The sequence below is a fragment of the Schistocerca gregaria genome, chromosome 5 (genome assembly GCF_023897955.1).
Source record: "Schistocerca gregaria isolate iqSchGreg1 chromosome 5, iqSchGreg1.2, whole genome shotgun sequence".
NCBI classification, from domain to species: domain Eukaryota; kingdom Metazoa; phylum Arthropoda; class Insecta; order Orthoptera; family Acrididae; genus Schistocerca; species Schistocerca gregaria.
In genome coordinates, this window is record NC_064924.1 from 128,538,957 (window position 1) to 128,561,883 (window position 22,927).

A 22,927-nucleotide genomic window follows, 5' to 3' on the forward strand; every position below is an offset into this window, starting at 1 on the left:
ATATGCTCTCTTTCTTCTCATTTCAAATGCTTAATTTTGTCATGCAATGCAGTTCTATCGACAGTTAGTGGTTGATAGCTTCGCCTACCTCTCGAACACCAATCTTGGTCTTCTGGCACATCCAAATTTCTTACTAAAACTCCTTTCCTCAAATTTGCATCTAGAGCACTAAAATTATCCACGTTCATGGGAGCTACTTGCCCGCTGTTCCCTTCCTATATGTGTACAACACTACGTTTCACAAAACAACCCAGAGAACCCAAAGCTTCATTATCCTCCAATGGTTTAATAACACATACTGTGCACACAGGTAGATTAGACTCCACTCTTACCCAAAGCTACTTCCCAGTGCCACTAGACACACACTCATGCAAAATAAGCCTTAATCCTAATGTAGGTGGTTCAATTGGTTTGTTCATTATGTTGAACACCCCTCACAACAGCTCTGCATTGACAACAGTTTCCCCTAGCAGAAATAACATTCTACCAAGTTCCACAGTTAGTTGTCCAAGGTCAATTTTGTCATGATGTTGATTCAAGAAATCTACTCCTAGGATCATGTTGTAGCCCTCTCTCACCCATGGTACTACCTCCATGCATGCATTGAATCCTACTTTCCTTATGCGAAAGTCAACTGTCACCAACCCCAGAGGCGTGACCTCCTCGCAACCTATGACATGACGGGTCTAGCTTCCTTTGTCCCATTATATTCTTAGTAGCCACTGACACTTGCGCCTCTGTGTCCAACAAAATCTTCAACTTTTTAGTTCCTACGGATCCTACCACTGAACATTCCATCTCTGCATACATATTCATAGCATTGAAATTAAACGGAAACTCCCTTAGGTGGGTCTTGGGCTCCCTCTGCCATTCAATGATTGTCCATCTCTCTTATCTCCACTTCTCCATCCTCCACACTGCTGATTTCCACCCCTTCCTCTATTCCTTGGTGACTGGGTACATTGCCTCCGCACATGTCCCATATGACCACACTTATAACATTTTATACCCGCTGCAAGTACTGTTTGCCTCTCATGTACTCCGGTTGCCACATCTATTTCGTCACATTGAACTGCCAGCTGAATGGCTGAATACAAATCTTTCGGATTTGCTTCACACAATTCCCATGATATGCGCGCCGATAACCCTCTCAAAAATCCATTAAGTGCTCTTTGCTCGGCCTCCTGCAACAAAACACTATTTGCTTTTTCTCTCTGACCCAACTCGTAAGTATACTCGTTAATTTCCCTTATCCTGTTTGCAAATTTCTCCACCGGCTCCCCCTGTTTCTTTGTCATTGTACTTAACCTCTCCCTAAAGTACCGAGTGCTATTCTGTTTCTTGTACCGTTGTAAAAGCCCTTCCTTTAATTGCTTAAACTGTTCTGCCTTCCTTAAAGCCTCAGAACACCTTACATATGTTTTTGCTTCACCCGTTAATCTAATCTTGGCTACATGTAACAACTGTTCATCAGGCAAATCATTCATTGCAGCTGACATTTCCAAGTCCTCCACAAACAAATGCATATCCTCAGATGCCTTGCCAGAAAATGGAATAATCAGACTCGCGGCAGCTGGATCAATCTCCTGCACCCTAGGCAACAATGGTTGATCAGATGCAGCTTTCCGCTCACTTCTAGATGTTAATTCATTTCTCAACTACGTATTGTCCACTGTCAATTGTGCTATCTTTTCCATCAGTATCTCAACCGCTTCTGGTTCTGACACACCTTGCGTCCTTGACTCTGCCATTGTGTTGCTTTCATCCTCAGTTAAGTACAAGAATAATCTGACTTCCTACAGCTCCGTATCGGCATACTCAGTATCATCATAAACCAATACAAAAGAAATAAAACGCCACAAAAAAATTATAAATCTTACTGCCCCAAATACACTGACATTTACTCTGACAACAAAAAATACTATGCCTATGCAAAACATCTAGAATGTGGCTATTGACACTTCATACTCAAAACACAAACAAAAAAGAAAGAAAACGACCAACACTCAAAAGAAAATTTTGACAGCACTCACTATATTTTGTGACTATACTGCAGGCGGTGGGCTCAAATGTCATATTGGACAGATGACGTCTGCTGTTCTGACACCAAATATTGTGGTACCAGACACCAAATGTGGTGTATTGAAACTCAGCGAGAAATTTCCAAATGATTTATTTGCTTCCACTTCAGTGTTCCATTCACCTTGGTCTGCATCACAGGCCCCGCAATGCTGAGGAAGCATCCCAGCTGCCTGTGTAACACAACACTGTGTCGTGCCGGCCTTGTACGCCATCTGCAGAGTTCCAAATACGTCAGGATGGCTGTTCCAGCAGTCGACTCGGTGTGAGCCACGTTTCTCTGCTGGGAGCAGTAGGCCAGCCCCGCTGCTTCTTCTTCCTTGCTGGTATAGCTGTGAACGCGGCAGCAATGACCACCCGCAATCTGGCATCCAAATGTGCGGCCCTCGCCTCGGAAGCCTCCCGCATGTGTAGGGAGCCAAGATGACTGACTGCAGCAGCAAGCCAAAGAGTGGCCGGCCGCGGACCCTGCGTCGGCCTCAGAGGGCCAAACCAACTGTGGACTGGGACGCTGTTGCCCTATCTGTTGCTGTGTGTAGCCCCGTGGTGTGACACGCCCTGCCATCCAGGAGAGCTGCCACACTTGAATGAATCTAAAATGGCACCTATTTATACTCAGCTGTGTGTCTCTATTTTGGCAAGTGCCCCAGTTCGCGTCATGTGGCTGTAACACTTAGGTTGGCCAGTGGCCCTCTTCTGCCTGTGACTTGCACCATGGACACTGCCGTGTGCGCCCTCTCTGACAGTTCTATGCCCCTGTGGCCTCTATTTGCCTTTGCAACTACTGGTATGCATAACTTACTGCAATCCGGCCCACACCTGGCTGTAACTCGTGCTATGAATATCGCACAAAACTAACTCTCCCTATCCTAAATGGTGGTGCCACTACAGCATGTTGAGTGGTAGAGAAAAAATGTATTCCATGATGATACTCATTTACAAGCAATGCACAGCACTGCAGACATTGCACAGTCTTATTTGGGAGCTTAGACTGATGCCTGAACAAGGAAATTCAGGATTTGTGGTTAGTCAGTATATGAAATTTGCTGCTGTTCAAATATACACAAAACTTTCGGATTACAAATGATTGCCAAAACATTCTTCTCAGTTGGAGAGTAAATGGGCTGCACAGCTTTTAACTTTTTGCAGGGGAAGACAGTTGGGCACCTTGAACCATCTGTGGTAACTTGCGGAGAAGATCGCTATGATACCGTACTGGGACAGATCTGTGATCAGTGTTAATGGCAGACCCAACACATACGGCATCAAACACAGAGTGGCCTTGAGACAGTCCATAAGCCACTGAAATACCTGTTCATCAGCAGCTTGTCTCACAGATTTGATGCTCTTTTTGTGTAGCCATTGAGAGGGTGCACAATCTGCCCCACTTGAGAAATAAACATGGCATAGTACACGGTTTTCCCCAGAAAGGACTGTAACTGTTTAAGGTTAGTGGAAGCTGGCATGATTAAGAATGTAACCCAGGTTTTTGATGACTGGGGCAAATAGAGAGCAATTTTCCAACTGACAGTGCAAACAATTCTCTTGGAGGCTTTGAAGAAGGAATTGAAGATTCTTGTAATGTTGTCCATGTGCTGGCTCTGTTGTTGTTGTTGTTGTCTTCAGTCCTGAGACTGGTTTGATGCAGCTCTCCATGCTACTCTATCCTGTGCAAGCTTCTTCATCTCCCAGTACTTACTGCAACCTACATTCTCCACGCTCCGATCCGTGGAACGCCAGTTTACTTTCTCCTGAACACTTGCAAATCCAAATGAAAATGGTGGATCCACTTGCAACCCAAAATTATGAGCAGTTGTACCTGAATAAGCCAAATGGCATATTTAAAACTAGCAACTAACAGGAAGAATCCTAAAGAGGCAGTTTGAGATACACATCCTTTAAATCTATCTTTGCATAATACTTGTCCCTAGCTGGTTTAAGCAACAATTCCTGTGGCTGTTGCAGAGGGTAAAGATCAGTGTTAGGGTGTGAATTAATAGTAGACTTAAAATCCCCACAAAGACACAACAAACAGTTTCATTTTAATGAGCGGCTTAGACAATGCACATTGATTGGTGGGAATTTCGGGAATAATGCCTTGATTGATGTGAGTTCTGCTTGAACAGCTTTGTGAACCACAAATGGATGTGGTGGAGCTTGACAAAATTTAGGCATCCCAGTAGACTTCAGAGAAATATTAGTTACAAGCGCACCAAGGTGATGATCTGCACAGTACATCAAGATCAGAAGAAGGCACTTTGGTGACACTAAGTTAACTTGGTTCTCTACCGTTAACCAAAAACTGGTAAATACATCTAAACTGAAAATATTAACAGCAATGGCGGAATGGACCATTAAGAAGTTTAGTACATTGTCAACATATTTTTACATAGCCTCCTTGACAGTTCTCTGAGGAGTGGAATGACTCACCAGCAAAAAACAAGACATGGTTCCGGTACTATTCCAGCGGAGGTGAATCGAGCTATATGTGTCCCATTCATAGAAGATGCTGCAGTGACAGCGTCCAGGTGGAATTCTGTAGACTTGCTAAGCAGCACCAATTTGAGAGTGAACTTTCGAGATTGCTTTGGAGGTGCCTGAGCTGCATCCTTGAAGATGTGGAGCCCCATGTGTAGTTCTCATGTTATGGCCAAACATGCTGTTGGAGAGCCACTTCTTGACACATGACAGGAAAATGACCATGCTTTCTGTATGCCCAGCAGTCAGCTGCATGATGGGAGCATTGGCTTCTGTTATGTCCACTGCCCCAATCAGGACAGAACAGGAGTTTCTTTGACATGTGTGACTGATGACACAATGCCGAGGAGGGAGATCATTTCTGACCCACTCAGTTAACAAAGAAAAGAGGGTACTTGACAAGAGAGGAGGGAGGCAGAATGATGTCCCTCATGAGATATTGGCAGTCCCGATGCCCATGAACTTGGTGAGGCTTAGAGGCAGAATTAGAGAACAGTGAATCAGAATCATCAGGTGACTGCTATTTGTGATAGCGACTAACTCCCTGAAAACTTGAATTTTATTTGTAAAAGCATGCTGAACTGCTGGAGCAACTTTGGAAGATTTAGCAAGATTAGGATTAGATGTGGCCAAGGCTTTAGTTGTGACCTCCCTGTCGGGGGGCAAGGCACACAGCCACATCTAAAATCAATGATTTTATGTATAAAACTTTACAGTTCTGGCATGTGAAACTGGACTTATTTCATATTTCTCATGATACTGATTAAACTGGAGGCTAAACAGAAACAAGGACACTTTGCTGACCATGGTAGCACTACGAGCAAATTGTAAGCACAGGTCTGATGAGTGGGCTATCGAAACACTGATTGCCCAAGGGTGCGATAACTTATATGTTGCATCCTCCCCCAACAGTATCCCTTCCTTCATCCTGTCACCCCCTCCCAGTTTAAGTCCGTATATCGCCTTTAGTATGTGTCACTTTCCATTAGCTGCTACAATTGTTTCAGTGCGTATACCTGCCACCCCTCCCTCCCACATTCCTAGCAGGCAAAATGGCTGACTCCTCCGAGCCTCTAGTCACCCATCCCCAGTCCCACTGCGTGACTTCCACCTCTTCCTTCCATTTAGTGGAAGTGTTAGTGAAGTATAAAATAAGATTAAGTGGGGTAAGAAGCGTATTTTTCTTCTCGCGCCAGTAGCACGAATCCTAGGCCTAATTTCATGTGTGCAAACCGTAAGTAAGCAGTGAATTAAACTTATGGGTAAACGTTTCCAGTTGGTGTGAATATAATATAAGTGTTGTTACATTTGTGGAAGCGTTAGTGAAGATTAAACGGGGTAAGAAGTTTATTTTCCGTGCCTATAGCAAAGATTTTAGGCTTAATTTCATGCACACGTATCGTAAGTAAACAGTGACTTAAACTTATATGTAATCGCCAGTTTTTTTATTCAGTACTCTTTCAGTACATTTCTATCTGCCTAAATAGTTTCTAGGGTCCTTTGTTTACATTTTAGTCAGTACTTAAATCAGTTTATGCGATTTCTGTTTTTACCATGAGTGAGAAGTGTGTGACATGCTGCAGGATCGTTAGTTCTGGGGTGTGGCGTGATGGGTGCTGTAGTTTCTTTCATTGGGGCGAATGTAGTGGCATGGGAAATGGGGACATAATGAGGGTCACCAGTGGTATTGTAGGATCTGCAGTGATAGGAAAATACTGGAACAGAAAGGAAAAATTGCTGCTCTTCAAGCAGACTCAGACAAGGCAAGGGAGGATCTGGACATGTTAAAGAGGGAGAAGGCTGAACAGAGATGGGAAGTGGCAACAAGTAATGGGGAGAACAGGCAAAGGAGAGCATCAGACAGCTTTGTCATAAATCTTGAAAATAGATTTGACCTGTTGCCTCAGTCAGAATTGGATGAGCCTCATGTAGCTGAAGCTGTAGAAAGGGCACAATAAGCTTTCAAGGACTTGAAAATGGTAGGGAAATTTGTAAAGAGAGAGAAAGTCCTGTTGTTAGGTAGTTCCCATGGTAGAGGTGTTGGCCAACTACAGCAGGAAAATCTAGGTCCAGAGTACCTGGTCACAAACCGTTTCAAGCCTAGTGCAGATCTGGGTCAGGTAACAGATGATGTAGTTTCTATATGCAAGGATTTCACAAAAGAGGATGCCATGGTTATAGTGGGTTGTCCGGGAAATAGCATTGACAGAGACTCTGAATATTCCGTAGAGAGTGACCTGGTGAATATAGCATCAGCAACGAAGCATACGAGTGTGGGATTTGTGTCTGTGTTGAGACGCCGTGATCGGCCTCATTTGAACTCCTCCGCCGGGAGGGTGAACTAGGAGTTGGATTGGCTGCTTACTGTAGGGTCCCATATTGGTTTGATTCCTGTGGATCCTATCGATAGGTGGGACTACACTAGGCATGGCCTTCGCCTCAATAGGAAAGGAAAGGGAAAACTGTCTCGGTTGACTGCAGAAAACTTAAGGGGGGACACTGTCACAAGTGGTAAAATACCAGTGGTCACAGGTGTCAGAGGGATGCTTTTTTTAGGATAGGGAAGGTGGAAAGGAATCGAGTTTTAAGAGAGATTGGCAGACATACTCAGTTTGAGCAAACAGATGAACAGGAGTCAGATTTTAGCATATAGCCTCCATTTAAACAATGTTTAACAGAATGTAATCAGAAACTGCCAGTTCATACTCTCCAAAGCAGCTATAATCTCATTAGTATGCAGTATCAGTTATCTTTATTACACCAGAACATTCCGGGGCTCAGAAATAAAGTTGATGAACTACTCATTTGTATTGATGAAATGAAGTCATCTAACCAAATTGACATAATCTGCATCTCTGAACATCAAGTGACCGGTGGTATAGATATGTTAGACATGTCAGGATTTAAGCTAGCTTCTTACCTCTGCAGAGTATATATGGATGGAGGAGAAGTTGCCACATTTATTAAAAACTGTCATAAATTCAAGAATATTGTTTAGAGCAGCATCTAGAAGCATGTGCAACAGAAGTAGAGTTCCATAACAGATCCTACATAATACTAACTATTTACTGAGAACCTGCAGGAAATTTTAATCTATTCATAAATCATCTAGAAGCGCTTTTGGGTTATTTAACAGGAAAAAACAAAGAAATTTTGATTGCTGGTGACTTTAATACACATTTTCTAATGCAATCTTCCAGTAAACATTTACTGCAGTTAGTAGTGTTGTCTTTCAATCTAACTCACGCTGTAAACTTTTGAACTAGGATCACTAAATACTCAAGGACAGCCATTGATAACATTTTTATAGACAAATCAAAGCAACAAAATCATATCATGAAACCTGTAATAAATGGACTATCAGATCATGACATGCAGCTCCTTGTTTTAGATGTAAATTCTAAACAGATTATCAAGACTGCTAAATCTGAGTACAGGAGAGCATTCAATAAACCAAAAATTGAGTGTTTTAGAAAACTGCTAAAAGATATGAACTGGAAAGATGTTTATAGTGCTCATGACATGAATGAAAAATATAACACTTTCATGAACAATGTCAGTACCATGTTTGTAAACTGTTTTCCTCTAAAAGTTACTCAAATTAAACAGAAGTCTATAATAAAACCATGGATTACTCAAGGAATAAAGATTTCCTGTAAGACAAAAAGGAAAATGTATCTGTCGACCAAGAATAGCTCCAATGCTGATGATTTAGCTAAATACAAGGAATACAGTAAAATATTAAAGAAGTAATTCAGACGTCTAAACAAATGCACTAAGAGAAGAAAATAGCAATGTCAGGGAACAAAATTAAAACAATATGGGATATAGTGAAAGAGGAGACTGGTAGAACCAGAAAGGAACAGGAGCAAATAGCATTAAGGGTAGATGACACATTAGTAACTGATGGGCATAGTGTGGCAAATCTATTTAACAAGTACTTAATATTCATTACTGATAGAATGTGATTTTCAGGATCAGTAAATAATGCCCTTGAATATCTGAAACTAGCCTTTACAAATAGCTTCAGGTATATGAATATGTCACTCACTTCACCAAAAGAAATAACTTCCATAATAAAATCTTTAAAAACAAAGCATTCTAGTGGTTACGATTAAATATCAACAAAGTTAATTAAGGCATGTTCCTGTGAGTTTAGTACAATTCTAAGTTACTTGTGTAATCAGTCATTATGACTGGGTCATTTCCGGACGCTAAAATCTGCAGATGTTAAGCCTCTATTCAAGAAAGGGGATAACGAGATACCATCAACTACAGACTGATTTCACTTTTTCCAGCATTCTCAAAAATTTTAGAAAAAGTAATGTACAGGCAGCTTCTCAACCAGCTGACTACAAATAACATATTATCAAGAACACAGTTTGGATTTCTGAAGGGTTCTGATATCGAGAAAGCTATTTAAACCTACAGTGAAAATGTACTTAATTCATTAAATAACAAATTACAAGCAGCAGGTATTTTCTGTGATTTGTCAGAGGCATTTGATTGTGTGAACTACAACATCCTTTTAAATAAATTAGAATTCTATGGTGTCCCGGGCAGTGCTGCAAAATGGTTCAAGTCATACCTCGCTAACAGGAAACAGTGTATCAGTGCATGGGACTAGTGAATTAAGTCATCAGTCATCATCAGAATGGGAAGAAATTGCATGTGGTGTCCCACAAGGATCCATCTTAGGGCCATTGCTTTTTCTTGTATACATTAATGATCTCTCACCAGCTACACTACCAGAAACAGAGTTCGTTTTGTTTTGCAGATGACACAAGTATTGCAATAAATAGTATGTCGAATGTAGTTCTAGAAAGACCTGCTAATGATATTTTCATGGATATTAATAAATGGTTTAAAGCTAACTCACTGATATTACACTTCGAAAAGACTCGCTATATGCAATTCACAACCTGTAAGAGGTTTCCACCCAGCATATGCATAAAGTATGAAGAAGAGCAGATAGAAGAGGTTGACAGTCTTAAATTCCTGGGAATACAACTTGATAATAAATTCAGTTGGGAGGAGCACACCATAGAACTGCAGAAAAGCCTTAACAAATCAGTATTTGCAATTCGAGTGTTAGCAGACATAGGCAGCATAAAAATGAAAATTGCTTGCATACTTTGCCTCCTTTCATTCCATAATGTCATATGGTATAATATTTTGGGGTAACTCTTCAAGTCAAACAAAAGTTTTCAGAGTCCAAAAGTGTGTAATACATATTATTTGTGGGGTAAATTCATGGACGTCCTGTAGAAACCTCTTCAAAGAACTGGGTATACTAACTACTGCCTCTCAGTATATTTACTCCTTAATGAAATTAGTCCTTAATAATATATTTCTTTTTCCAAAAAACAGCTCAGTTTATACATACAATACCAGGAACAAAAATGATCTGCACAGGGACTTAAAACCACTTACTTTAGTTCAAAAAGGGGTCCACTACTCAGCAGCACTCATCTTCAATAATTTGCCAGCAAACATAAATTTAGTTACAAATAAAGATCAGTTTAAAAGGAGCCTGAAAGACTTACTAGTGGCTTACTCCTATTCCATTGACGAATTTTTTAATAGAAACAAATGATGTATTGTATATACTCATACTATTAGTATTGTTATTTAGCTTAAAAAATGACATATTGTATATACTCATACTATTAGTATTGTTATTCCAGCTACAACCAGCCCATCTGTTGAAAAATAGCATTGACGCTGTTAATTCAGCTTGCACCATGTAGGGGCATAGTTTGTGTGTGGTGTGTGTGTGTGTGTGTGTGTGTGTGTGTGTGTGTGTGTGTGTGTTTGTGGTGTTTTACTCCAGCTCATCAGAGGTTAACTCTGAAAGCTAGCAAGTTTTCCTTCTTTTGTGTGTGCCAATGAATGATTCAGTGCTTCTGGTTCTCAGTGAGTGGTGTCCTTTAAGCAAAAAGTATTTAAATAATACAGAAGAGTTATTGCAAGAGTGACTACATCATTTTAGTAGCTTGAGTAGATAAGAGCCCTCTTTCAGCATCCAGCCATATGAAAGGTGAAGAAGACCATTGTCAAGCAGACACGGCCCAGTGTAGTGGCACTGCATAGCAGGTGCACTACGCTGAATAACATCAAGACTGAGAATCACAAGATAATTATAAGGTAAAAGTTGGCACATATACCAGCAGGATGAAATATCATGAATTGAATGGAACAGATCGTAACAAAATCTGACTTGTTTCACTTTAGCATGAGTGGTCTCCTCAAACCTTCCACAAAAAGATTATCCACCAGGGGAGACGAAGGACTTAATCTTGGTGACATAATCAGATTCTTAAAAATACTTTTTGTTAAAAAGTGTGTTGAGGATAGATTATGGTAGAGAAATGTTGTAAAGCCAGTGCAAAACCTATTTCTAGTGAGATGTAGTGTGCCCCCAGAGGCACATTTGTAAAAACCACAACAACATCAAAACAGCATTCCAGGATGTAAGGGTACAAATATTGATCTTGTACTTGACATATCAAATATACTCTTTTGCCTGTTTGCTATAGTGCAGTATCATCACTGATTGGGATGCCCTATAGTTCTCGAATGGAAAGATTGGCACCTGGAGGTTATGTTGCATGAAGGAGTTAGCCAGTTGAGGTTGAGCAAGTCTGAAGAGCAGGTCCTGGGTTCTCCTGCCCACTGCAATTGTGTATGAAAGCAATAGGGCCAGGGCCATCAAATGAGTGGGATGCATATGTGTGTTAGAAATGCAATCATGGTTAAAATTTTGTATTGGGGAGGGGGGCTATACAATTAGAAAGAGTGACTCTACTGTAAGAAATCTGTAATGATAATATCATCTAAACTCAAGACAAATGGGTGGCTGTAATTGTAGTATGAACATGAACAGAATAAGTAGGACGTGATACTTGAAATTAAGTGAAATAAATTGTGTCATACAAAAGGGTCCACATATTGCAACCTTTTCATTATTATCAGAAAATTTTGGAAAGGCCTGAGTGTTAGAACAGCGTGGGAGAACATACAGGGTATGTAAGATATGCTCAAAGTCAGAACTTTGGTTCCCAGCATATGTACCTTGGGATAAGTTTACCCTCCAAAACTGGGTACTTATGAATGTCCAATTGCTGATTTTCCAATCAGCCAGACTATAGAAAATAATAATCAAGTATAAATCAATATGGATATTGAAGTCTGCTAATGAAATCACCAGAATTTATTATGTGATGTGGACACTTGCCTGCAATGGGTCTGAGTAAAGATGCCAAGTACTTGGCCAATTTATGATTTGGACAAGTACTTGCAATCTTTTCTTAAACTCATTTTAGGCAAGTACCCACACTGTATAAGAAATTCTAGAGATTTTTTATCAGCCGACATCTGTCACTTAAGCTGGGAAGCAACAGCTCGTTGGTCAATATCGATGTGGTGCTTCTCACAAATGTGCCGCAGGTGGACTCGCCACATCTCTTCTGCAGTAGGTTTGAGGCTGATGTTGCAGCAGTGTTCATGCTCATTGTTTCCTCAATCTACGTGTCCATTTAACAATGAATTTTTTGCACAATCTAATGGTGTCATGATGGTTAGTCCTTTGTCTTCTGGAGCAGCCAATCCTTTTATGGAAGACTTTGAGGAGTGACCATTCCCCTCAGCTGTTTTAAAACCAATAGTATTTTGGTGGTACACTGCTGACATTTTTATAGTTTGGACAGTCTGTGAGAGTTCCTTCAACATCCGAACTCCATACATGAAAACAAAATTTGCTATGGAGATGGAAAAAGATGGTTGTTTGCTGTTTTCAGACACCCTGATGCAACATAAGAGCAGTCACACACTTGGGCAGTCAGCCATACCAGGTGATCAAAAAGTCAGTATAAATTTGAAAACTGAATAAACCATGGAATAATATAGATAGAGAGGTACAAATTGACACAAATGCTTGGAATGACATGGGGTTTTATTAGAACCAAAAATTACAAAATTTCAAAAAATGTCCGACATCTGATCAGAATAGCAATAATTAGCATAACAAAGTAAGACAAACAAAGATGGATGTTCTTTACAGGAAATGCTCAATATGTCCACCATCATTCCTCAACAATAGCTGTAGTCGAGGAATAATGTTATGAACAGCACTGTAAAGCATGTCCGGAGTTATGGTGAGGCATTGGCGACGGATGTTGTCTTTCAGCATCCCTAGAGATGTCAGTCGATCACGATACACTTGCAACTTCAGGTAACCCCAAAGCCAATAATCGCATGGACTGAGGTCTGGGGGCCTGGGAGGCCAAGCATGACGAAAGTGGTGGCTGAGCACAAGATCATCACCAAACGACACGCGCAAGAGATCTTTCATGTCCATTATACTTGTCCGGGCTGTTATGCCATGGTCGGTTGATGAATTTTGTCTCAATTCCCAACGTTTCGTCTCCGACTGCGGGAGACGTCTTCAAGGGGGTACGTAGGTCGATAGAAGGTCCAGCACACCCACTGGCTCGCTACTGACTGCCGCTAAATTCTGTCTCCGCGAGCTCCCGCGCCGCGGTGTGACGTCACGTGTTTTGAAAACGTCAGTGCAATTGACCGCTATCCGTAGCCGTCGATCGCCTTTGCCATCACCCAGTAGTGGACGGGTGGAGGATCTTGACGAAGCGGAATATTACCGTAATTTACAAGCCCACCAGGAAGATACAGAAATACCTTAAGCCTGCCAAGGACGCTCGCAAACCTTTGGAAAAAGTGTATAGGATCCCATGCAGCTGTGGTGATGTTTATGTGGGTACAACTAAAAGAATGGTTTCTAAACGTTTGGAAGAGCACAAGGGAAACTGTAGAAGAGGAGAAACGGAACGATCAGCTGTTGCGGAGCATGCTTTCCAGCCAGGGAACTACAATATTCGTTTCGAGGAGACGCAAGTACTAGCGGCCACAAGCGGATACTATGAAAGGCTCTACAGGGAGGCAATCGAAATCGCTAAACACCCAAATAATTTCAACCAAAAGGAGGAGGGGGTGAAATTAAACGGTATATGGCTGCCGGTGTTACAGAAGATGTGTACCACCCGTCCACTACTGGGTGATGGCAAAGGCGATCGACGGCGACGGACAGCGGCCAATTGCACTGACGTTTTCAAAACACGTGACGTCACACCGCGGCGCGGGAGCTCGCGGAGACGGAATTTAGCGGCAGTCAGTAGCGAGCCAGTGGGTGTGTTGGACCTTCTATCAACCTACGGACCCCCTTGAAGATGTCTCCCGCAGTCGGAGACGAAGCGTTGGGAATTGAGACAAAATTCATCAACCGACCACGGCATAACAGCCCGGACAAGTATAATGGACATGATATTTCCGGCCGTGAAAGTCTATATTTTAGTAAGAGATCTTTCACGCATCTAGCATTATGGGGTGGAGCACCATCCTGCATAAACATCGTTCGTTCCAGTAGGTGTTTATCAGCCAGGCTGGGGATGATGCGATTCTGTAACATATTGGCGTACCTCTCACCCGTCACGGTAGCAGTTACAAAACCAGAATCACGCATTTCTGCAAAGAAAAAAGGCCCGATAATGGTAGATGTGGTAAATCCAACCCATACTGTGACTTTCTTGTTGTGCAGTGAAGTTTCTATGACAGTTCTAGGATTTTCGGTAGCTCAAATTCTGCAGTTGTCGGTGTTGACAGACCCTCGGAGCGCGAAGTGAGCTTCGTCGGTCCACAATACATTACTCAACCAATTGTCATCTTCCGCCATCTTTTGAATTGCCCACACCGCAAATGCCCTCCGCTTTACTAAATCACCAGGTAACAGTTCATGATGCCAATGGATTTTGTACGGATAGCATCGGAGGGTAAGCCTAAGTGCCAACCAAACAGTAGTGTATGGAATGCTGATGCATCATGCGACTGCACGAGCACTGACTTCCCCGTGCATAGACGAACCTGCTACAGTCTCCATTTCTTCCTGAACTATCTCAGCAGCATTACGCCTTGTGCTCGGTCAGCCACTACGAGGTCTATCGTCTAAACAACCCGTGGCTTCGAACTTCGAAATTATTCTCGCCACAGTTGCGTTTGTCAACGGACATTCACCCATTCGAATCCCCTGGCTATGGCGATAAGATCGTAATGCTGAACTAGCACATTCCCAATTCTGATAATACACCGTCACTAAAAGCACCTTTTCAGGTAACGCCAACATGCTGGTGCATCTGATTCTCTCTCTCATTACACCTCCTTTTATACATGATTGTCATGTACAGTCACTGACGTTTTGCTGTCCAGCGCCATCTGTCGGACATTTGGCAGAATATTAAGCAGATGCAAATTTGAAGTAATCTTTTGTCCTCCCAAAATCACAGTGCTTTTGAGATCTGTCAAAGACAACTTACGGGTTGTGCAAAACAGGTATTTACAGGATTTTTTGTAAATGCAGCAAATCCTGCATAGGACAAATGATGCACTCTGTGCAGGATCACATTACATACTCACCTCCTCTGAGCATTTGATGAAATAAAAATTGTAGCCCATACATCAAGCGTTTGGATTTCCATTGATAAGGAATCAGTGGAAATACAACTGTCTGAGTCCCTTATTAGTGAAGACAACAGCTTCCAGTTAAATTCTGCATGGAATCCTGTCATAGAGAAACTTCATACTCTGTGTAGCCAGTGTTGTTGCATGATTTTACCATGCAAAGACAATCAATTTGATGTCAATGAGGTGAGCTTCCACCTTGGAGGGTGCATGGTGCAATGCACAGACTTGCAGCAGAAGTGCATGTGCTCAAGCAGTGCACACATAATGCCAACTGTGTACACCATGCATGCAGCAGTGGGATCTAAAATATGGGAACTCAGTGATTTTTCATCAGAGTTCACATGGAGATGGCCAAAAGACTATGCACCAAAGTGTCATGGCAGGAAGTTGGATACATCCAGCAGTTTGCCCGAAGTGTTATGGAACAGTCTTTTCCTCTAGTCACAGTAAATGTCATTGCAATCTGCCACCAGTACCATGTAGTTTTGAGCACTCACTCCCATTGTTTGTTGTTCGGTATTGTTTGTAAACACGTCAAGTAGAGCACTAGGATGAAACTCACCTTTAACAGAGAAATTGTCAGACTGATTTTCATTAATAATACTGGGATTCCTCTTCCATAACTGTCAGCGTACACAGGTATTTTTTTCCTTTTCTGGGAGTTATTCTTGTTGATTTTCTCTGCATACACTTTCCTTTTATGCTGAAGTATCTCAGAGGAAGGTGAGTAATTGAGAGCAGGTGTGTACAAAGTTTGATGTAGCATACATCCAACAGCAATGACACTGCAGTAGCGGTACTTACAAAGTAATGTGTGGCTTTATGCAAAACTACTCTGGTTTGAGCAGAATGATTGAAGGATATTGGTCCACAAAGGGCAGTATAAAGGAAAACAATAGAGGAAAGACTGATCAATTTTTTGTTACAAATATTGTATATTGTATGACTTAACAGGAAATTCAATGTGGCAATTTGATCTCCAAATCTAGTCTGGTCCACCAGCCAATGAAGGCCTTCACTCAGTATTATTATTTAGCAGACATTTTTGTCACATATATTACATTTAGTCAAAAGAGTGTCAGAGTTCCAGTCACCACATTGTCTGCAACGTGGGTTGGTGAGCAACTCACAAATATTTTTTCGCTGTTGAGTGATTAATCAAGATTGTTATCTTATTGATAATGAAATCTGTGTACTGTTAACATATGGATTGGACATTGGGACGTATCCTGGCAGGTCTTAATTCTTAATAATTCAAAAACTTGTCATCCATCCTGGTTTGAATTTTTCTGTGATTTCCCTAAATAGCTTAAGGCAAATGCTGGGTTGGTTCCTCTGAAAGGACATTGCCAGTTTCCCTTTCTGCAATCTATTGGTAATATCCCACTGTTGATGGGACTTCAGGAAAACTGAGGAGTCTTCCTCTCAAAAGATGATGTGTGTGTATGTGTTATATGCGCATGTCTGTTAGGTGCATATTTGAGGAAAGAAGCAGGTGTCCCACAGACTCTTTTTTTTTATTTTTTCAAACATTTTCTAATTTTATTGTTTTCTGTGGTAAAACAGCTTTCTCCTATTCATTAATGAGCCTGTGAGACAGTTCTAATTACTATTTGTTGTACTGAGTTTTCAGAAATCATCATAGTGTATGTTACAACTCAATGAATATGCTAAGTATTTATAATTTGACTATAATATGTAAATGAGGATAATCACTGTGCAGGGTGCCACTGAGCAGTGGACAGGCATGGAGAGGAGAGGAAAAACTGCCACACACACACACACACACACACACACACACACACACACACACACACACACACACACACACACAGGCACAGCATATTTAATAGTAGTGAAGAAGGAATTTGAAAGCAAACCAACTTTCCATCTTCCCTACGTACCTGTTCATTCCTCAGCATCTTCTCTATGCAGTGAGTAGTGGATACATCCTCATTTATATATTATAGTGCCTCCTAGACTCTCCTTTTTATTTGAAGTGCAAATTCATAATACTTTTTTAAATATTTTGATTTCTGTTTTCCTAATATTATCTGTTTGGTCATTACAGTATCAGTAATTATACCAGTCCTAGATTTTGTCCGTAGAACTGTATCTTGTCTGTTGTAGTCAGATGTCTTGTCAGTTAGCACTGGTTGATCCCAATTCAGTAGATGATATTTTGTTTACATAGCAGGAGGGCAAGTATATTTGTAATATAATGTATCATTTCCCAATAATCAGTGGTTAATACTCAACTTTGGTATGTTAAATCTGTAATGTGCTATGTCGGCCTGGTACATGGCTTCTGAAAGTGTGCGCAAGGTGGTCATTGTGCAGTGATGGGATAGCTGACTGTTTTATTCACTGAGTTTTTTCAACTGAATGAAACAGCTGAATAAAACGAGTCTCTGTTGCTGAGTCAGCTGTATGAGGTCAGAATGGTTTGACTTGTGTGAGACAATTCACTGACACAAGTCTTTGAGGGTTAAGTTTCATATGTGAATGTTTTTACTCAGTCTCTGGGTATTTTCTCAGCCGTTTCCCACCTGGGGGTGGTGTGTCCTTGGATCTAGGCACATCTAAATCTACATCTACATCTATACTCTTCAAATCACTGTGAAATGCATAGCAGAGGGTATGTCCCATTGTACCATTTCATAGTGTTTCTTCCTGTTCCATTGATGTGTGAAGTGTGGGAAGAATGATTGTTTAAACGCTTTTGTGTATGCTGTAATTAACCGAATCTTGTCCTCACAATCCCTTTGTGAGTGATAGGTTGGGGGTTGTAGTGTATTCCTGGAGTCATCATTTAAAGCCAGTTAGTGAAACTCTGTAAGTAGGTTTTCTCAGGATTGTTTAATTCTTATCTTCAAGAGTCTGACAATTCAGTTTCGTCAGTATCTCTATGACACTCTTCCTTGGGTCAGACAAACCTGTCACCATTCATGCTGCCCTTATTGCTGTATGTTCAATACCATCTGTTAATCCTGTTTTGGTACAGGTCCCACGTACTTGATCGGTCTTCTAAAGTAGGTCACACAAGTGATTTTTAAGCAATCTCCTTTGTAGAATGATTGTATTTCCCTAGTATTCTACCAATAAACCAAAGTCTGTGACGTGCCTTATCCACAACTGACTATGTGATCATCCCATTTCATATCCCTGCAACGTGTTATACCCAAGTATATGTGTGCGTTTGCTGATGCCAGCTCTTACACATTGATATTATAGTCATAGGATACTGTGTTTTCTTGCTTTGTGAAGTGGAGAGTTTTACTTTTCTGTGCATTGAAAGCAAGTTGCCAACCTTTGCACCACTTTGAAGTCTTATCAAGATCTGACTGAATATTTATGCAACTTCTTTCAGTCAGTGCCTCATTATAGGTAACTGTATCATCTGTGAAAAGTCTGAGGTCACTATGATGGTGTCACCATCAGCAGTCTCTGGCAGGCAGGAATGCAATTTATGTGAGGAAGCAGTTTGGCTGCTGGCACATTAGCAGGCCACTTCCTTGCACTGGCTGTGGCTTAGTCACCAGCAGGAGGCTGACTTGGGTCATGTGGCATGTATGTGCAGTATGTATATTCAAATGATTCTTAATTGATTAGAGGACATTGCCACACATTTTCAGTAAGATGGAACATTTGCTCAAACTTGACACTGTTCTTTTCTTCTTCCTGACCCATAAGGCAACTTTTATCTAAACTTATTGACTGGATTTTCTCATTTTGAGAAGACAGCTGGAGTAATCCGTTTTATTTACTAAAAATGCTCTAAAGCCAAGATCACATTATATGATCTTGGCTTAAGATTGTTTTTAGCAAGCTAAACCTTTTGTATCCTCAACAATAATCAGATTCATTAGTTATGTGTTAATTGCATCTGGAACAATTTAATATGCAGCAATATTTTGATCAGTTTTAAATGCTGAAATGAAGAATTAGTCTATTCAATACATTATAAAATGAATATATATATTATGACTTTGGCATTCCCACTGACGTGTCTTCACTCAACCCTGGTGGTAGGTCTACCATCTGCGGACATTTGTACTTCAGTTCCACAAATGAAAGTTTAAAAGAGTGATTTCACATAGATGTATAAAGGGATGGCTCAGTCAACTAAAGCACTAAAGAGTGGTTTTAGCTGTTGGATCAAATACATGGTTCGACTGACAAAAGAAAGATCTACAAACTGGCTTCACTTGAAAATGAAGACTGAATAATCAGTCAATATGCAAAACTGTGTTGACCTTTTCCATTTGGTTACTCCCATGAACTGGTTTCACTTGAAAGAAATGAATGAATAATAATCCAGTGATACGTAAAATTATAAAACTCATACAATCTCCTGAATTATATTTTTTTCCATTTGGTTGCTCCTGAGATTGGTTTCTCTCAAAATAATGAATGAATAATTCACCCAGTACATGAAACTACATCCAAATGCCAGATAAGTATACTGTTTTCCGACAGCTGACTGGATCAATTGTTTTCATTTGGTTGCACCTGACCATCACTACTATTATGTGTTCAGTTGATTGACCTCCTCACTTCGATTTCCTCTACCTGTCAGTATTTGGCCTCTTCAGAATGTGCTTCTGTCAGCTATTTGCCCTCAATCAGTCTGTCATGATAGCCATGATGAATTCCTGATTCTCAGGATACAAAATACTATCCAGCAGCCAATACAAGCAAGCTCTTCAGTCATGGTTGTTCTAGGAAGTGGGGGTGAGAATGACTTTAGGGTTTCCTGCAGAATCTTTTCTGTGTTGTTTCTCTTTCTAATTATTATTATTATTATTATTATATGAATGAATAATTCACCCAATACATGAAACTACAACCAAATGCTAAATAAGTTTATTGTTTTCCAACAGCTGACTGGATCAGTTGTTTTCATTCGGTTGCACCCATCACTAGTATTGTGTTCAGCTGATTGATCTGTTCACTTTGATTTCCTGTACCTGTCAGTATTTGGCCTCTTCAGAATGTGCATCTGACAGCTATTTGCTCTGAATCACCCATCTTGATGGCCATGATGAATTCCTGATTCTCAGGATACAAATTACCATCCAGCAGCGAATACAAACAAGCACTTCAGTTGTTATTGTTCTAGAAAGTGGGGGTGAGAATGACTTTAGTGTTTCATGCAGAATCTTTTCTGTGATGTTTCTTTCTCTAATTATTATTATTATTATTATTATTGATTATTATTGTTATTCTTCTTCTTCTTCTTCTTCTTATTATTATTGTTACTTGTACCAAAATTAGTGTTGTTGTCACTCTGCCTGAGTTGAAGCATAGTTAAATGTTTCAGAGGGCACACCATCACAGGCTGTATTGGAGGGGGAAGCACCAGAAGAAGAGGATGCTGAAAAGGTCCCAGAAGAGGGAGCCCCTGTTGAACCAGAAGAAGGGGCTGAGGAGGAAAAAGCTGAAGGAGAAGAAAAGGAAGGTGAAGCTGAAGCTGAGCCGAAGGCAGAAACCGAGGCAGAAGGGGAAGGGGAGGAGGAAGGAGAGAAAAAAGAAGGCGATGAAGGGGGAGGCCCTAAGAAAAATACTAATCAATTTAACTTTTGTGAACGTTCTGCACTCACATATGATAACCCTTTTAGAGTGAGTATAATGACCAAATATGTACATAAAACATAGTGTTACTGTACTTAAATTTGTTTCTCAATATGTTAAGCACCAGGAAGTGTATGTGGACAATGTTCTTACTGTAAGAAATTTTTATTCTGGGCAACAAATATAACTGAGAAAGTTGTAGCTACTATCACAAACTTAACGGGAATGTTGATACAATGCTTATGAATTCAGTATGACACTCTGAGCTCTGGTTGACAAGATAACCTGAGCCCAAGCACATTGAGATGAAATAATGTGTAAGCATACACCACTTTTGGAAAAAAAAGACATTTAACTCTAATAAACTACTTTAAAAACTATTTATGTGCGGAGCTATTATTAATGATTACAGAGATATTTAAACTTGTGTCTGCTTGGATTACTGCTAAATTAAGATTTTTCACTTGGTAAACAATGCTGGTATTTTTGTTTTAGGTTTCTTAAAATTGGTCACAGTCACTGGTTGCACAGTTAAATGGACATGTATTTACTTTCTAGCATAGAATGCAAGCTCCGAACAGTAGTTTCTCAAGTCCACAACCCTATGAATATATTTATCGTGTTGTTATTGTTGTCTTCAGAATCACAAATCCATGGCTTTACATAATGTAGCCCCCATACTGCAACCAGCATACTGACACTTTAGCATGTGCTGGCTGCCTCCAGCTACTGTGGCTGAACTGGTAGTTTCTGCAGTGCTACGCAAAAAATAGTGGCAGCTTTACATAAAATAGCATTTTTTACTTTCTTCATGCAAGCTTTTGACAATTTTATAAGGTATTCATAATTTCCAAGGCCAAAGGGATTTATTTTGTGGTTTTAATGTATTATTTTGACATCAGACTTTGCTACACTTGTAAATAATACAGTGAAGTACTCTGATATTTGAGGTGGACTTACGATAGTGTTTCCTTCAAAGTTAATTTGAAATTTCTTGGTTACAGTCTGTATCCCTTAATTCTGATTTAGTAACTGATCACATGACCTTTTCTTTTCTTTTATGGTTTATAATTATCCTGTTCTTTGCTGAAGGGTCTTCTGTCTGGACAACTCTTTTAAACATAATTGTATATGGTCAATAATATTAGTATTTCTATTATATGTTAGTTCTCAGTGCAGCCTGCTTTTCCTCATACTGGAAGTTTTTGTGGGTGATGCACTTTGATTTATTTGTCACTTTATTACCCTGGCTCTAGGTGGAAATATTTCATTAAAAACATTGAAAAACCTATTTAGGAATTTTTCTAAATCTGTGTTGGTTGGGATACGATGACAGTGGTCAAAAGGTAATTTTGTTTCTTTTAGTTTATTACCAAATATGAACAAGTTTTTCTTCTTAAGTCTCTTCTCATTTGAATTTTCATACCTGGAATATTCCTCTCTCTCTACAGCAGCCCACTGAACAATGCACAATGATTTGAGATACCTAAATCTACATGACATTTATACACATCTTCATATACCTAATTGATTAAAACATTATCAATGCACATTGCTGACTGGCTGTTTTCTATGGCAGATTCAGAGAAATACACTTTCAAACCATGTTTCTTTTCTAAGCCAGTGAATGTTGAAGCATAATTGCTTTCATTTGTGATACTAATCAAAAAATCAACAGCTATTACAAACTTTTCTTTCTCATCCTCATAGCTCTTTACTGGATAATCCATAATTTCAACACAAAGTATTAATTTACATAATTAAAATATTTTTAATAATTAATTAAGGAAAGTTCACATTTTTGCAGGTTCACAAATTATTGTGTTGCTTGAGGCTTTCCCGACAGACATGTTGTATGTATGGTTCTCGGGCGAGACGTCGGATGTCATAGTGAAAACTCCACAATATTTCATCAGTGCAACTGGCTGATATCTTCAGGTGCGATGAACACACTGCTAAGGCAAGACTAGAGCCCCCTATTTATGCCAGTCTTAGGCAGGAAGTGTGCATGCATGGAGGCACCAAATTTGATGGTCAGTAGCAACGATATCAACCGATAGCTGGAAGGACAGCAACGCCACCTGCAAGATGAAGAACCAGAGACTTCGGCGCATGTGCGGAGGCTGCCGTTGCTGCTCTGCACTGCCATTGGCCGTTCCAGCAACTTCTGTCAGTAGCTGCAAGCAAAGATGTGCATCTGCATAGGTGCGTGACTATCCTCCTGTTGTCAACAGAATATTCATGTTTCTGGCGAATTGTCATC

General features: G+C 40.4%; 1 protein-coding gene across 1 annotated transcript in view; it reads left to right on the plus strand.

Annotated features, from left to right (window-relative positions):
- The window catches only part of LOC126273258 (dynein intermediate chain 2, ciliary-like), a 225,725-nt gene that overhangs the window by 15,752 nt on the left and 187,046 nt on the right, over nucleotides 1-22,927 (plus strand). Inside the window, exon 2 of the mRNA XM_049976803.1 lies at nucleotides 20,414-20,712. Coding sequence (XP_049832760.1) covers nucleotides 20,414-20,712 — 299 coding nt within the window. The remainder of the gene's footprint in view (nucleotides 1-20,413; nucleotides 20,713-22,927) is intronic.